Source organism: Manis pentadactyla, chromosome 8 (genome assembly GCF_030020395.1).
Source record: "Manis pentadactyla isolate mManPen7 chromosome 8, mManPen7.hap1, whole genome shotgun sequence".
Taxonomy (NCBI): Eukaryota; Metazoa; Chordata; class Mammalia; order Pholidota; family Manidae; genus Manis; species Manis pentadactyla.
In genome coordinates, this window is record NC_080026.1 from 90,243,446 (window position 1) to 90,261,757 (window position 18,312).

Genomic DNA, 18,312 nt, shown 5'->3' on the forward strand with positions numbered 1-18,312 from the left:
CACTTCTCCGCTCTGTCCTTAACCTTATATTCTGTACTTCAGGATGGCATCATGTCTTCTCATGTTTCAAATTATGGGTTGGCCTCTTATCTACTAGCAAGTGATGTTTGGATCCATCTCATACTTTACGGTCTCCTATGTTACAAGGTCATTTTAGAGGGAAAATATTTATTGTGGGTTAGGGGTCTTGATGCCCGCTAGTGAAAAGATTTATTAACTAAGTAGTGTTTTGCATCCCACAATTGTTGGATTTTGTTTCACTTTGTTTCCTCTTCCAGGAAAATAACTCATAGGATAGTGTCAATGAACTGACACAATGAATTGATAGTGTCAACGAATTCCCCATCCTGGGCCTACTATATATGTGTAATAACAGGGGTACTATTATTTTCTGCTCCAGACATGTTATTCTGTAGCCATCTGTGTAGCACCCAGACTCCTGAATAAAATAGAATAAGATAGGGTAAAATAAAACTGATTTTGAGAAATACTGAAATGTAAGTTTTCATCAGAAATGAAAGATGGAAGTGGGATTAGTATTAAACTGTAAATACATTTTTGTATGACTTTTAAACAAGCACCAAAAAAGGGAAATGGAGCATTTAATAATGTTTACAAATTAGTAAGGAAAATAAATTTTAGGAGATCTGTAGGGATAATTCCATATTTAAATATGGATCTACTTAATAGAGTGGACTTCATTTTTTACCCCACAAATTAAAAAAACAAACAAACTGCCTCTCCTCCTAGAGTTCAGTCCTGAGAATAACTTAGTTTATCACAAAAGAAGGTTACATTTCATCAGTGGAGCCAAGGGTGATAAAATTAGGATCTTGTGGGAGCCCTTATTTTGTTTCTGATTGTCTGTTCCTTTGGCTGGGTGGTACACAGTGGTTTCTACCCTGCGTTTGGGTTTTTCAGGGGTCATTGGCCTCTTTCATGATCTCATAAAAAGGCTGTTACCATTTAAAGAGGCCACATATTCCCAATCCATGTTGCTCATACCTTTTCTATTTCCTTGGCAGGCTCTTTTTCAGGAGATAAGTTTTGAATGGTAAACATTATCTTAATTACAAGTCTGAATTTCCAAAGCATTTCAATTAAAAAATTTAAAAGAATATGTAAGAGATAGAGAACAACTTTTCAAAAGCAGATCCCTTGACACCCTCTGGCATATCCAGATTACTTGCTTACATACATGAATTTTAATTTTCATGGCTGGTTGCAATGCCTAGATTATATGCTTCTAATAATTTTTTAGCAGTGTAATCTCAATACAAAAGATAAAGTATACCTATATGGGTATTGTTGAATTTCTAGAGAACAGAATGGATTGTTTTTCGTTATCTGAAAAAAACATCCTTATAAAGATTGCTGACTTTCTGGAGATTGGAATTGGAATGTCTTTTGTTTCCTAAAAATGCTAGTGCAAAAAGCAGTGGTCTTGGAGAAAATATTTAACAGTTTTTTACAGCCAAAGAGTTAGTGTAAGCCAATTTATTTTTATTTTTATTTTTTTTTAAGGCAAGGGGGAAAGCAGTAAGCTTAGATGCGAAGAACTCGTGAAGTATTCTCTGGCCTAGTGTCTGTATTTAGCACACTTTTTTCTTTTAGTTAATGTTATCACTAATGTCTATTTAAAAAATCTTTCTTATGGGCATAATACTTTGATTCTAAATGTTGTGCTCTGGGATATTTTATTACAGTTCATGGCCTACAGTGTGTTGGATAAGAACAGAAACAAAAGAACTAGATCTTGGTTTGCAGGATTTGGCAGACTGGGGGATAAACTGGTTCTATAATAAAGACAGCTATTATTTAGTTAATTTTCTCTTATGATTATTTTTTGTATTTTTGGAGTTGCAAACAGCCTTTTGTTTGTTTAGCTCTTACTTATGAAACACTTATTATAAGCCTTTACAGATAACATCTCATTTTCGTGGTAATGCAATAGGTCAGCACTACTATGCTTCCTATTCTATTATATATAAGGAAACTGAGGAATAGAGAGACCCAGAAATTTGTCTGAATCACATGGCTAGTAATGTTTCTGAGCTGGAAACCGAACTCAGGTCTGCCTACTTCCTAAGTCCTTACCCTACCTTCCTCTGCTTCCTCCTTCAACCTCAAATATCACAAGGATGAAACCAGTGCCATAGATAGGAGCTCATTGATACCTCCAAAGAGCCTCATTTCAGATATAGAAATCTTGACTCATTTAGTAGTTTCCTGAAGGACACAGCTAGTGATCACAGATTCAAACACAGGGCTTTCTGATGGGGCACTGTCTCTAGCCACTAAACCGGCCAGTATGTCCCAGGATACCTGTATCAGATCAGCTACTGACAACAAAAACACCTGTAAAAGTTGAGACTGATAGAGGCCTGTCATATTTTTTACTTTGCCAGGTAATAACTTTAAAAAATAAGCCTCTCCCCACCTTTCCACAAAAGGACTTTTATTACTCTTTTTAGAAAAGACATTTGAATGATAGAAAACAGGAAGGCATAATTTCAGAATAAAGGAGCATTGTTTAAAATGAATAAATTCAACTTTATGAAAAACTTTACTCTGCCTCAATTTTTTTCTCATTTTGCCACAGACTATTGATCACCTGGCTGCAGACCAGTTTTTGGTAATCATTCTGCATTGTGCTTTACAAATCTAACAACTTGTCAACTGTTAAAGGATCCTCACCCTGTCCATTGTCCTATTTTCATTCTGTGACCTTTTGTATGAGGAGCTTCATTCTTGCTCATATCTTGGTCTCATTTTGGGTCAGGGTAGGCAACCTGAGACAAAAAGGCAACCGATGCTGGCTCTTTGTCAGACCCCTTTCATTTTCTCCTCTTTTCTTGGTTGTCTTTCAAATACAGTTGCTTGCCTAGTGTGCTTTACTGTTCTAACTATCTTATTTTCTCTTTATTTCCAATTTCCTTGCCTACGCATTCATCATGAGACTTTTGGGACCCTTGGTAGAAGGGATTTTAGAATCAGCAGTCTTTGGATTAAGTCAGGTGAAAGAAAGAAAGAGGGACATCATTTCTGGGTGTGGGCAGTGCCCACCACAATGCCTTCCTTATACATAGTAGGTACTCAACAGATATTCATTAGACCCCTGAGTCTTATTTGTAACCTAGTCTGTCAATACTAAATCCCAAGATTTTATGCCATTTTTTGTGCATGTGTAAAGCTCAAAATTTGTTGATAATTAATTAGAAAGTTGTATTACTATTATTGGGTCTCCAAGAAGTACAGTTTCTTGGATTACATAAACCACTTCTTCCTCTGGCTGTATCAGCTTTTCACTCTAAACAGATGGTACCTCTGCCTGAGTGGTGATGTGCTGAGGAAAGGGATTAAAAGATAATTTTCTAAGTATCTAAATTTGTAAAGATTGGGATTTGAGCTTTAAAATACATGAAATTATAATAGCTGTGGTTTCTAAAGTAAAGAAACACACATGCTTACCTTATTCAAAGAACTTTGTATCAACTAAATCAGTTGTCACAGTTATTAAAGGAGCTTTATTTGTGAATCCTGCTTTTAAGGGACTCACTAGTATTTTTTGTGTCTATTTTTCTTTTGCAGTGAACATTCTCAGTTCCCTAATTTTGATTAGTAATTGCTAGTAAATATTCTATTTCAGATGGGAAAGCACATAGGAAAAAGACTTACTTCCAATTTTTTTTTGTTATTTCAGACCAAAACCTTGTACAGCTGAGCTTGACCATGGTGCACCCAGATTCTCCTCAGAAGTGAGACTTTCCAAAGGACCAATGACTCTGTTCCCTGTGCCTATTCATTTTTTCCTACTCTTTAGCTATGTCTCGATCCCGCCATGCGAGGCCGTCCAGATTAGTCAAGAGGGAAGATGTAAACAAAAAGAAAAACAGTCCCCTGAAGAAGACAGCCAAGCCAGCCAACAAAAATGTGGCATCAGTCAAGACTGTAAGCCCTGGAAAATTAAAGCAATTAATTCAAGAAAGAGATGTTAAGAAAAAAACGGAACACAAACCCCTTGTGCCGGTCAGAAGCCTTCTGACAAGAGCTGGAGCAGCACGAATGAATTTGGATAGGACTGAGGTTCTTTTTCAGAACCCAGAGTCCTTAACTTGCAATGGGTTTACAATGGCTCTCCGAAGCACCTCTCTTAGCAGGCGACTCTCCCAGCCTCCAGTGGTCATAACCAAAGCCAAGAAAGTTCCACCTCCTAAGAATTTAGAAAAGCAACATGAGTATGATTGTAAGGCAGTTACTAACATGGCAATAAAGTACTCAGAAAACAATCCAGCCCCAGTGCAAGACCCCCTGATCCCTCCTGACATAGAGAATCTAATTGGCACACAAAATCCATCTTTAATTAAAGGTGGGAGCCAAGAGCAAACTCAGTCTTGGTCCCAAAAGGCAGAGGATCCCAAAATAAGTATTTCTACTCACAATGGCCCTTCTGCAGAGATCCTTTCTGGGTCCTTGGAAGGTACGCGTGGTGGTAAAGGACTATTCTCTAAAGAGACATTGAATGATATCAGCGATTCCCTTAGAATATTTGCTCAGGACACTCTCTGTGCTCCTTTGCTCCAAAGAGCAGCCTTCAAGGTTACCTCTGAAGGAAACCCCAACATTCAGTTAGAAGATTTGGGTTCACGAGTAGAATCTCTTAAGCTATCCGATTCTTACCTGGATCCCAACAAAAGAGAGTATGATTGCTGCCCCACCTCCAGCTTTAATAAGGTTATACCTGAATTGGACCTTAGAAACTGTTTGTCTATTGGTGGACCCATATATTCTACCTCATTAATGAAACTCCTCTTGGGAGGCTCAGAACAACAAACTCTTGGTGCTAAACCAGATCAAGAGGTACTCAAAGCTACCCCAGATAAGGAACGTCCTGATACTTTCCCTGTCCTAGGACAGGCCTTTAGTGCTGTCCCACAGCAATGGAAAGTTCATGGTGCTAACCCAGTTCATGGAGAGGCTCTGGGTGAGACCCCAGACTCATCAGAAGTTCCTGGTGCTCTTCCAGTCCAAGCCGAGGTCTTTGGTGCTATCCTGGATCAACAAATCCTTGGTATGGGTGCTGGTACTGCCTCAGATCCACCTATCTTTCCTCCTGCTCCTCTAAACCCAACTGTTACCTATAATGCTCTTCCAGAATGGCCTGAGGCCCAGAGCACTGTTTCACATGGGCTTGAGGTCCAGGGCCCTATGCAGATTTTGCCTTTGGGCTTAGATCACATTCCTCAACTATCATCCAATTCAGAGATAAGTTCTGTACCTCCAGTAATGGCTCTAAGCAATACTGAAAATGAGAAGCAGGTTCATAGGTGCTTTCTGCCAGCTAACACCCAAGGGTTCACATTAGCCCCTGCGAGAGGATTCTATCATGCTTCACAGGACATTACTCAACTCTCCCTGGTGGGTCCCAGCAAATCAGGAGGAGGGAGCTCACAGATTAGCATGGCCAGCATGGTTGACAACACCACAGTGGTGTCTAGGCCAGTGTCACTTGCTAGTACCTCTTCTTCCTATACAACTTTGCTACCTACTTTGGAAAAGAAGAAACGAAAGCGATGTGGGGTCTGTGAACCCTGCCAGCAGAAGACTAACTGTGGTGAATGTACTTACTGCAAGAACAGAAAGAACAGCCATCAGATCTGTAAGAAGAGGAAATGTGAGGAACTGAAAAAGAAACCATCTGTCATTGTGCCTTTGGAGGTAAGTAAATACCCACAGTGCTGGGAGACCCTTTTGAGACTTAGTGGAGTCATCCTTTCCAAGACAGTTGGCTTCAGTATTACATCCTTTCACTTCGGTAAAATGTTGCTTTATCTATAAGAATTGTGAATCGGCCTGAACTATGTTTTGTGCAGTGATGCATTAGCTTATTTTTATTTTTATTTTTATTGATTGATTGATTGATTGTATCCTTAATATATACACTTACATGAACAACATTATGGTTGCTATATACTGTGTTCCTGATGCCCCCCCTACATTATGTGTGCTAATCATCATAATGCCCCTTTTTCCCCTTATCCCTCCCTTCCCACCCATCCTCCCCAGTCCCTTTCCCTTTGGTAACTGTTAGTCCATTCTTGGGTTCTATGAGTCTGCTGTTGTTTTGTTCCTTCAGGTTTTTCTTTATTCTTATACTCCACAGAGGAGTGAAATCATTTGATACTTGTCTTTCTCTGCCTGGCTTATTTCACTGAGCATAATACCCTCTAGCTCCATCCATGTTGTTGCAAATGGTAGGATTTGTTTTCTTCTTATGGCTGAATAATATTCCATTGTGTATATGTACCACCTCTTTTTTATCCATTCATCTACTGCTGGACACTTAGGTTGCTTCCATTTCTTGGCTATTGTAAATAGTGCTGCGATAAACACAGGGGTGCATATGTCTTTTTCAAACTGGGCTGCTGCACTCTTAATTAAGGTAAATTCCTAGGAGTGGAATTCCTGGGTCAAATGGTATTTCTATTGCATTAGCTTATTTTTAGAATGTCTCAGAAAACTAGAACATGAAGTTTTTCCATTATAGAATTTGATGACGACATAGGGAAATTGTATGAAATGTTTTGCAAAGATTTCCGCTATGCCTCATTTTGGCTAGTTGTATGTCATTTTTGGAAGTTACAGAGTTAAAAATTAAGAGTGTTACAAATCCATTAATTCCCTTGCAGCCTGAGAAACCACAAGGACTAAACTTCTTTTCTTTTGAAAGAATAAGACTGCATGTATCCTTAATTTTCAAACTCTGCCTTGGAGGTATAACAATAATAAAGCTTTGGTCTCAGCTTTTAGCAGGTCCTTTCTACCTGCTCTACATATTTCACAGGGGTGTTGGGATTAAATGATAATCAGAAATTGAAACTGGTTTGTAAACTCCTAAGTGATAATAAACATTAGTTCTTATTGCAGTTTATGAAACTAAGGTATTAAAAGTATTGATTGACTTAGACTTCATTTAAAGGAACTTAGGAGCTTAGTTAATGCTCAGACTTGTTTTTCAGACCTTTAAAACACTGTCAACTATGGTATTTTATGATTTTTAAATCATGCAGTTGAAGTTATATTTATTTTGTATCTACTACAAATACAGGTATAGTAGAATAGATAAATTTAAAAGCATTGGGAGGGTAGAGGGATGGGTGCATAGGTAAAAAATAAAACAGAGAGAAAGTATTGTGAACTTAAATCCAATCAATTTTTCCTATTTCATTCTTGACTTAAATTATCTCTCCACAAATGTTAACTTCCTATTTTACCCATTGCAAACGAGATTAAATATTGAACCAATCATGTAGTCATGGGCATTTAAGGTGTTCCTAAAATATTTTGTTATTACAAACCTTACTGCAATGAGTAATCTTTACTCAAGCCACTTCACACATGTGGTAGTAGATCAAAATTTGGCGTGTAACTTAATGGTTTACAAACATACATCTAAAACACTTTGTAGCATTTCCTTAATAGGGAGACCTCCCTTGTAAGCTCCTGATTGCCAAATGACTTCATGGCCAAAGGTATTCTGTCTCTGATAGGTGTGAACAACTGTGTTCTCTTCCTAAACCTGCTCCTCCTCTTGAATTACCTATATGGTTCAATGACTTACAATCTGCAAGGTTACTGCAAATGGAAAATTCAGTTATCTTTGATGTCTTCCTCTCCCTCTTACTGATTTCTCTTGTTCTACAAGATCTGAGCACTCCTACCTCTCCATTTCCTTGGCCACTGCAATAATTGAGGTATTTAGCTCTTATTGGGACAATTCCATTTTTCTTTTAATTATCAGAAAATATTTACTGCCCTTATACTCTTGAGTTGTGCACTGGGGATGTGATATAATCTTGAGTGTACCAGCTAGCAGCGGAGTCGGGATGTTGAACAACAAGCCCTCCCTATGTGCAGTTCAAATTTTCTTTCTAAGACCCTGATTCTCCTATTTAAATGCATTTAGTGCTCATCTGTCTGTGTGATACATTTCACTCAAAGCAAAAATAGTGAAGCTTTCAGTACCTTCCAGTGATAGATGAAGCTTAGATTCATTACCATGCAATGTAAGACCTTCAAGATCTGGGCACAACTGACCTCGTCTGTCTTGCTGTCATTTCTCCTTACATGATACTTGAAGTTTCAGTTACGTATTTTCCCCAAGCTTACCATGCATGTTCCTGCCTCTGTGTTCATGCTTGTGGTACATATCCTTCCTTTCCCTGTCAGACAAGACTCCATCCATTCACCCACCCCTCCCTGTGCCACAACTATATATGTGTGTGTTCCCCAGGTTCCATACCAGGGGACTTCTCTTTTCTAGTGCCTGTCCAGGTTTGGCACAGTGAGAGGTGATAAATAAATCCTTGTGAGTTAAATGAAAGACGATATATTTATAACGCTAATCATCAGCTTTATAAATCAGCTGATGATTAGATCAGCTATATACTTGCACTTGGTTTTATTTTTATTTTATTTTGGTATCATTAATCTACAATTACATGAGGGACATTATGTTTACTAGACTTCCCCCCATCACCAAGTCCCCCCCACATACCCCATTACAGTCACTGTCCATCAGTGTAGTAAGATGCTATAGAATCACTACTTGTCTTCTCTGTGTCGTACAACCCTTGCACTTGGTTTTATATGTATGAAGTTGCTCTGGCAAGCATGGCATCAGCTCCATCAGTGGGAAAAACCAGAATTTGTGAATGGATGAATGACTACCTTGGCTATTGGTCATAACCACCTAATCACCACATTCTTTATTTAAAAACATTAACAAAATAACTTTCATTTTGATATAATTCAGATTTACAGAAAGATGCAAAAGTAGTACAGAGAATTTGGCATATCTTTCATCCAAATGGTAGCATTTTATCATATTACTTTATCTTTTTATCTCCCCCGTCTCTGTCTCTGCTGTCTCTCTTTTTCTGAACCAATTGACAGTAGGTTTTTCACAGACATGATAATCATCCCTATATATAGCCACATATATATATATATATATATATATATATATACCAGTAAAAACAAGGTTATTCTCTTTTTTTATTAACAAAATTAGGAAATTAACATAGAACCATTATTTAATCCACAGACTTAATCATATTTCCTCCATAAGAAAATACCCTTTTGGCTTCCTTTACCCTGGAACAGTTCCTCAAGTTTTAAAAACAACTTTATTGGGGTATAATTGACATATAATAAACTGCACATATTGCAAGTAAACAATTTGATAAGTATGACATAAATACACACTGTGTAACCATTATCACAATCAAAATCTATCTTTGTACCACTTCATAGTCTCCCCTTCCCTCCCTGTACCCTTTCTCCTCAGGCAAGAAAAATAGAGACTGTCTTTCTTTATACATTAGTTTGTATTTTCTAGTTTGATATAAGTGGAATCATACAATATGTACTCTTCTGTTTTTGTTCTAGGACAATTCCTCAGTATTTGTCTTCTCTGACATTGCTACTTTTGCAAAGTGCAGATCACTTATTTTGTCACTCAATTTGGGTTTGTCTAATGTTTCCTTATTACTGGATTTGGGTTATACATTTTTGTAGAAATACTTTCCTGTCGGGGGTGGGGAGACATGCTGTCAATTTGTTCCACTATTTGTGATCTTAATTTTGATAATTTCTCCATTGTAAAGTCAGTATTTCTCACTTTGTACTTAATAAATATCCTGTAGGGAGATCGAGACTATGCAACTATTCTACTATCCCTCAAACTTTCACTCCCTGGTTTTAGCATTCATTGGTGATTTTTACCTGATGGTTGCCAAATGGTGATTTCCATCATTTCTTCTAAGTGTATGAGTTAGCTTTAAACTCTGAGGAAGAGCTTTTCTTTCTTACCTGTTTATTTATTTCAGTATGAACTTGTAGATTTTTATTGCATTCAGTAGCTTATACTCTTTTATTATCATTATTCATTATTTTTATGCTCAGTTTGTCCCAAATTTGGTCAGGGGGTGCCTTCAACCATTCACTGAGTAATTATTTTCTGGTGTTTTTACTTTCTCTCCTGCCCCAGACCCCAAGTCAGTTATTTATCAAAGGAAACTTGGTTCCTTTTAGTGAAGAATGATACCTAGAAACCAAGATCTTGGTGATTGGTGTGATGATTGTTACTGAAATGTCAGTGGTGTTTCAAAAGTTACTTGATTAGTTCTGTCTCTCTGTCTCTCACACACACACACTCACACATGCTATGTTTATCCTTCAATGTGCTTATACTGATTTGAAATAGTTTTAATTGCTGTTTCTGTTTATATTCTATTTCAAGATTCCCATAAACTTGATGAAATTAGTCTCCTCCTGCTCTCCCCCTCCCCCAAAAGATTGCCTTTATCACTGACAAAGCTTATTCTGAAGAATGTATTTGGTTGTCGTTACACTGAACTCTGGCACTAGATAGACCTACCCATCTAATAGTGCAGAGAGGCAGAAGAGAGCACAGGGGACACTTCTCTGAGGGAAGTTCATTCTGAGAGAGCAAGAAACAGTTGCCACTCTTTCATTTCTGGTTTCTTTTGCTTAATGTTATGTTTATGAGGTTCATCAGTAATGTTGCTTATAGTTATGATTATTCTCATTGCAGTATAGTAGTCCACTCTATGTATGACTACTATATCACAATACATTTATTCACTCCGTTATTAATGAACAGTATTGCTACTATGGACATTATCATGAATGTCTTGGTGAATATATGTATACATTATTTTGAATATATTTTTAGGAATAGGATTACTGGGTCACAAGGTATGCATATGTTTAGCTTTGGTAGATATCACAAAATAGCTGTGGTTTTTCCAATTAAGACTCATCAGCAGTGTTATAAGAGTTCCACTTGTTTCACATCCTTGCCAATGCTTGATATTTTGGATATTTTGTTGTTTTATTTTAATCATTTTGTTGGAAGTGTAGTGGCATCACTACATTGCATTTCCTCAGTAACTTAGGACGTTGAGCTACTTCTCATATGCTTCTTAGCCATTTAAATAGGATCTTTGAAGTTCCTAAGTCTTGTCCATTTTTAAAATGGGTTTTCTGCATTTTCATTATTTGTTTCTGAGAGTTATGTTTTGTTGATACAAATCCTTTGTTGAATTATGATTGCAGATATCTTTACTTATTCTATTACTTAACTTTTCACTCAATTATGTTCTTTAATGAATAGAAATTTTTAACTTTTCAATGTAGTCCAACTTACTGATCATCTCCTTTACGGTAGTTTTTTATGTCCTGTTAAAGAAAATTTTGCCTGTTTTTTTTTCTTGCCATTTTCAAGATCATGAAGTTCTCTTTTGCTTTCTTCTTAAAAAGTTAGTTTTTAAAACCATTTACATTTAGATGTACAGTGTATTTGGAATTGACTTTTGCAAGTGATGTGAGAAAGGAGTAAAAATTCATTCTTTTTCATATAGACATATACTTGACAAGCACCATTACTGAAACGACCTTTCCCACTGCAACAGTGTCAATATTGTCATAAATCAGATGATGGAATAATTCCGGATTTGTTTGTAGACTGTTACGTTGGCCTTTTTGTCTATTCTAATGCTAAAGATAAACTCTTTATCATTACTATACTTTATAACTGGTGTTGGTAACTCGTTATTTTAAGTTCTTCAATTTTGTTCTTCCATACTGATTTAGGCTATTTTTTTGGTTCTTTGTGTTTTCATGAAAAATTTTGAATCAGCTTGTAAATTTCCACCAAAAACTGCTAGGATTTTTATTGTGATTTTGTTGAGTCTGTGTATCAGTTTGGAGGGATTGACATTTTTACAATATTGAATCTTCCAGTTAATGACCATGGTATATCTTTATGTCATATTTAATTTCTTTCAATGATATTTTTGTAGTTTTCCATATAGTTATTTCATTCATTTTATTTCTAGGTATTTGATGTTTATGAAATAAAATTTTTTCATATTGATTTGATGCTATTATCAGTGATTGAAGGCCATTTACTTTGATAACTAAGAATATTGGTAAGCAAATATATTCCATGTATTTGTACCTCACATCAGAATTATTTTACTTATTATTGACAGTTGGAGTGAGAAAGAGAAAATACATTTATAGTTTTAAATTGTTAATTTTTTTGTTAGTGCTTATATGAAACAAACCTTAGAAATAGAACTGTTAGAATTTTTTTCTCTAAAATATACTTAGCCCCCCAAAGGCATATGCTGTTTCTCAAAATGTTAACTGCTAATGTGTGGGAGAAGTAAAAACAATTTTTGATTTACCTATTTTGGTCATAGATTGCATTTTTGTCTCCCAAAATAAGATAGAATTCCTTTTAATTGTACAAGGTGGTTAGATAGTCTCCCCAGAGAGATCTTTTGGCCAAGAGATAAAATGTTATTATTTTGCCAAGTTTAGTTCAGCTTACTGTTCTGCATATTCAGAAATACAAATAATTAAAACCAGAGACTATATAACTCATAGTCATCTAGGAATTTGCTCTTGGCTAAGTATACCTCATATGTATTTGTAATTTAGCGTTTTGAGACATGCATTTATCCTATTTATTGAATAATGATAAAAATTTAAAAAATGGGAGGGGACTTTTTAGAGACATAAAGAGTAGGTAATTTTGCCAAGCTATACTTTCACAAATAATGTTCAGTGTGTATAAAAAGAAAAGAAAAGAAAATGCAGTTGTTTTTAGGTGTTTCTGAGGGCAGGGTATTGAATTTACATATCTCTAGCTTGATGACTTTGGAATAGTATCATGCATTTAATTAACATTAATTGAATGACTAAGTGAGCAATTTAGGAGTTGGTTGCCAAAGTTAAATAATCTCTTACTCCAGTTAATGTTGATTTTTTCCCCCAAAATAGTAAATAAAGGATTATTATGTTTGGCTAAATTAAATACAGTGTACTAGATAACATTATAAAATATGCTGCTTGTTACCATGCTAATGCTATCTTTGTAGCTGATGCAAATCCTACTTGGAAAAATAATACTACTTACATAGTTTGTGCTTGAAATGCTAAAAGTTAAATAGTATTTTATGATACAAATTGAACCAGTGACTGTCTACTATTTTGTGGGCAGTGTGATAACAGTCTAGTTCCAGAGATGTCATTTCAGAGTTGTTTGACATACTTCTTATCTTTGATCCATTTTAGTGGGAGTGAGATGGGATAGGTCTCTTCTGGCCGCTGCTTTTTTTGGTGTTTTCAGTCAGATCTCATTTTTGGCATATGTTGTCTGTGGCATATGGAACAAATTTCTGCTACCAACTCCTTCAATTGAGGGCAGATGCTATATGTCCTTAAATGTGCCTTTAAGGAATCTCTTTGTGTCACTGTTTGAGACTTCAGTAGCCATACCTCACCAAGGAGCTGCCCATAGGAAAAACAGCCTTTGGCATCTAGGATCCTTGCACGTGTAAACCTCCCTGTATAAACAAAACCTGCTGATCTCCATTGATTCTGACCTGTGGGTGTTCATTTCTGGACTCTTGTCCCTTATGGTTCAAATCTTACCCTGACATTTTGTGCATATCATCTTACCCAGGAAGAAAAATGTGTGAAACTGCCTAACACCTTTATCTAGGGTAAGCATAATGCAAATGATACTGTTATATAATAGTAAGCACCCTAGTATGGTATGTGTTTATTTTGCTACAGAGCTTAACCCCACATCTCTTTTTTTTGGTCAGTCACTTGTTTTTTTTTTATTCCAGAGTAGTATTTCAAGAATTGATGGTTTCAAAGCTGCAAAGGTCATTCTCCTTACACAGCAGCCGGTAACTGTGGCCCTGTGATGGATGGCACAACTGTTACCCGGAAGGCAAGAAGGCATGATCTTAGCTATTTACATTATTATCATACATACTAAAATAAGATACAACTGGCAAATAAATCAGACTAATCTAAGCAATTCAGGTCATTACACTGATAATGGGACTCAGTGCTCAAGTCATGAGTATCCAGAAAGTCTTGGCTAATTATCATCAGCTCTTCATGTCTCCTATGAAAGCAACAAGAGCAATTTTGTTTTTTTTCTGATTTAATTATGTCCCATTAATACTGAGTTACTGTTTAAAAAAAACAGTACATGGTGAGAGCAATGATTAGAAGTGAAATGTTTAAATTATTTCTAAGGCCCAAACCCAGGATTTAGGGGCTTACACATAATAGTTACACAACAAATGTTTGCTGAGCAGATGATTCAGTGAATGAAAAAATGAATAAAGTCTTATCAAAAAGTATAAGATTCAGCCTATTGCTTACATACTAATGTTTCTTAGTATGTAAGAAAACTAAAGCTTCTTAAAGTGCTTCTTAAAGTAAACCATTCATTATGTCTTATATGTACTTAATATATCATCTTAGCAGCTAGTACTCCAAAATATTTTGGGTTTATTCTATACATGTTATTTTCAAGTACCAAAGATATTAGGATCATGGGATATCTGTAACAGAAATTCAAGTAGGGAACCCGAGAATAAGGTTTTTAGGAATGTACAGAGTGCTTTAAAAATATGTATTAAAAGCTGCTGCCTATGTTTAAAATTACTACGATTTTGTTGATTGTGAGTATATCAAGATTCAAGATGCAGTTTGGACAATTCTAAATTCTTGAAAGCTCAAAACCGTCTGCTTTTTCTAATTGTAAATGGAGTTTTAAAAGCCAATTCTAGAAGGATACCTACCAAACCAAACTGTTGGAAGTGTCCACCTCTGAGGATTGGATTTTTTTGGGTGGAGGAGGGGTGTATTAGAAAATAATGTGGCTTTAACTTTTTGCTTTAATTTTCTTTGTGCTTTGAATTTTTACATAATGAGCCTGTGTTACTTTAAAAAGTAGTTAAAACATACATCAGAGTAATCTAATTTGCATTTAGAAAGTTCAGAAGGAGGAAAAAAATGAACTACAATTTTTTTATATATAGTTAAAACTACCTAGAGACAATGCTATGAATATTTTGGCTTACTTGATTCAAGTATTTTTTTGGCATTTAAAAAAATAACATAATTGAAGTCAAATGAAGTAGATTTTTCTTTTCCTTATTTCACTCAGTATATCATCAGCATTTTCCCTTGCAACTAAAAATTTGTAAAGATTTTTTTTTTTTAGATAATTATTTTTTATTTAAGGGTGGTTGACGCACAGTATTACATTACATTAGTTTCAAGTGCACAACACAGTGATAAAACATTTATATACATAATTCTAGGTTCCAGCTATCACCCTACCAAGCTGTTACAATATCTTGACTATATTCCTTATGCTATACATTACATCCCGGTTACTAATTTATTTTACCATTGGAAGTCTGTCCTTTTTTTTTTTTTTTTTTTTGTGAGGGCATCTCTCATATTTATTCATCAAATGGTTGTTAACGACAATAAAATTCTGTATAGGGGAGTCAATGCTCAATGCACAATCATTAATCCATAAAGATTTAAAAAATATGTGATAGTATTCTTTTAGGTAAATGAACATAACTACCAAATTATTTTTCATGCCTAGATGCTACAGTTTCTTAAAATTTTTCATATGGTATTGAACTCTTTTTGTATAAATCTTGGTTTCCATTTCTGATTATTTCCTTGACTCTTGAATCATTAGCCCTTTATTTCAAGCTAAAAGTATTAGCATAACCAAAATATTTAGTATTTTGTTAATGAGTTATTATCTAATGATTTCTAAGTCTTTACCACTTTTAGAAAACACAAGTTTCTAGTGTAGGTATTTTTTTGGAAATTCAGATCCACTTCCTTCTTCCAAAATGAGAAACTAAAATATCTATTAAATTTTTTTAGTAAACACATATTAGTTCCCTCTCAAAGATGGTGATTGAGCCAGCATTTCAGCATACCTCCCAATAACTGGATATTAGGCAGATCAGATTAGGTATTTGATGTATTTTTAGCCACCATGGAAAGAACAGAATTTTAAGCTTACTATTATTATATTATTGTTTTAGTACTGCTAAAGTTTCCACATGCTTTTTGCTTGTTAGACAAGAATTTCTGACTAATTTGATCCTACTTTAAATGATCCCAGTACTCATCTTTCATACGATATTTCAGAAATCATAACAATAGAACTTCTACATCAGAGGTTTTTAATGTAGGAGGGCTTCAGTGCTCATCTGTGACCCCAACCCCTCAAAATTAATATGCAAATACAGTTTTTGTGTACATTTTTCTGGAGAGATGGTCCATAGATTTTATTAGATTCCACAGAAATATAAGTCACATGTTCCACTTCCCAGAAGAAAAACAAGAAATCACACCATTTTTTTAAGACTTTGAAAGAATGAAATTGACAACTGTTCCTGTGGTTAAGGAAAAACAGTTAAACTATGAGGTTGTGATATTCCCCTGCTTGGCCATTAGTGCGAGAATGGATCTATTTGTAACACTGTGACAGTCAGACCCAGGAAACAGGGAGGCCATGTGGAGCATGGGTCTGGCAAAATGCCTCCTACATTGTTGTTGCTTAAACAGGTGATTACTGTTACATCTTTGAAGAGATTTGCATATTCATTTCATTACTTTCAGCCATTTCCTTCTTGCCACTTGATTCATGTTACTTAGAAGAAAAGAACTGAAGTCCTCAGAAGAAAGCAGTACACACCATTTTGCAGTATCTACCAAAGTACTTTTCCTGCCGAAGGATTAAGATGTATTATGAATGAATTGGTTTCACTGTACCCATGTGATACAGAATTATAGTTGTGGTTTCCAGTGAGACTGCGGTGCCGCAGTTATTTTCTTGTCCTTGTATAATGAGAGGGTTTTGGTGTTTCTGCTGTATCCTAGACATTTACACTACACAGCTTATTTTCATATCATATTTCATATGCAATACCATTTTGTGGTGAGTTTTCTGTTAAAGAGCAAATGTAGGATCAAGGCAGGAGGAAGTGGGAAGACAAGACAATGGAAGCTCACAGTTGATCCAAGCCATGGAATTTTTGGATGGTATAGTTTAGATTTAGAATTAAGAGAGAAATGTGTGTGTGTGTGTGTGTGTGTGTGTGTGTGTGTGTGTGTGTGTGTGTGTGTGTGTGTGTGTGTGTGTGCATGTGTGTGTGTTTTATACTTGCAGGAGTAGGTAACTTGTTTAGAATTTAATACAGAATTGCAGGGAGATTTGTCTACTAGGCTACATAAAAATTAAGTTGACTTTTTTATTCAGCTAATTCCATTTTCTAGGAACCCTTCTAGTGCACTATGAGATTTAAAACAAAAATCAACAAAATAAGGAAAACAAAACAAAATAGTGTTTAACTTTTCTCTTTTTTCTTTTTAAAGAACGAACCACCAAGGAATTCTTTTTCTCACTGCTAATAAGATACATGAGATTTTAACAAAATTTAAACTTATTTGATGTGAAACACAGAAGCTGACAAAGGAAAAAGGAAAAAAAAGAACATTTATTGAGGGTATACTATAGCCCAGACATTGTGCTCAAAGGCTTAATGTTACCATATTTGATCCTGACAGTGACCCATTAGGTGTAAGTATCGATTGGGACTCTGATTTTGCACACTAGGAAAGAGAAAACACTTTTAAAAATGTGTTTCATTTCCCATGGTTAGCAAGTATTAGAGGCACTCTTACCACTCCAATAAAGGAGCATTAAACAGTTTCTTCTTTTTTAAAAAAAATGGTGATATAATTCACATGCGGTAAAATTCACTCTTTTAAAAATGTACAGTTCAGTGGTCTACTGTTTTTACAAGGCTATGCAACCATCCCCACGATCTAATTCTAGAACATTTTCATCAACCTAAAAAGAAACCCAGTATAACTGAGCACTTTCCATTCTCCCCTCCCTAGCTCCTGGCAGCCACTAATCTGCTCTTTGTGTGTATGAATTTGCTATTCTGGACATTTCATGTAAATGGAATCATACAGTATTAGTGTTTTTGTGTGTCCGGCTTCTTTTCACTTAGCATAACGTTTTTTAGTTTCATCCATGTCATAACATATGTCAATAGTTCATATCTTTTCATGGCTGAATAACATTTCATTGTATGAATAAACCACATTTTATGTAAATATCAGTTGATGTAGTTTGGGTTTCCACTTTTTGGCTGTTAGAAATAATGCTGTGGTGAATATGTATGTATACAGGTTTTTGTGTAGACATGTGTTTTCAGTTATTTGGGGTATATCCCTATGAGTGGAATTGCTAGGTCATTTTGTAACTCTTCAAGTTTAAGAGTTACCAGAATTGCCAAACTAGTTTCCCAAACAGCTGTATCATTTTAGATTAGTACAGGGTTCTAATTTCCCCATACCCTT

The 18,312-nt window shown here is 35.5% G+C and overlaps 1 protein-coding gene across 2 annotated transcripts in view; it reads left to right on the forward strand.

Moving 5' to 3' along the window:
• TET1 (tet methylcytosine dioxygenase 1) overlaps positions 1-18,312 on the forward strand; it is a 133,922-nt gene that overhangs the window by 3,509 nt on the left and 112,101 nt on the right. For both annotated transcript variants that reach the window (XM_036923984.2, XM_057505924.1), the window contains exon 2: positions 3,704-5,718. In XM_036923984.2, coding sequence (XP_036779879.2) covers positions 3,826-5,718 — 1,893 coding nt within the window. In that variant the 5' untranslated portion in view covers positions 3,704-3,825. The remainder of the gene's footprint in view (positions 1-3,703; positions 5,719-18,312) is intronic.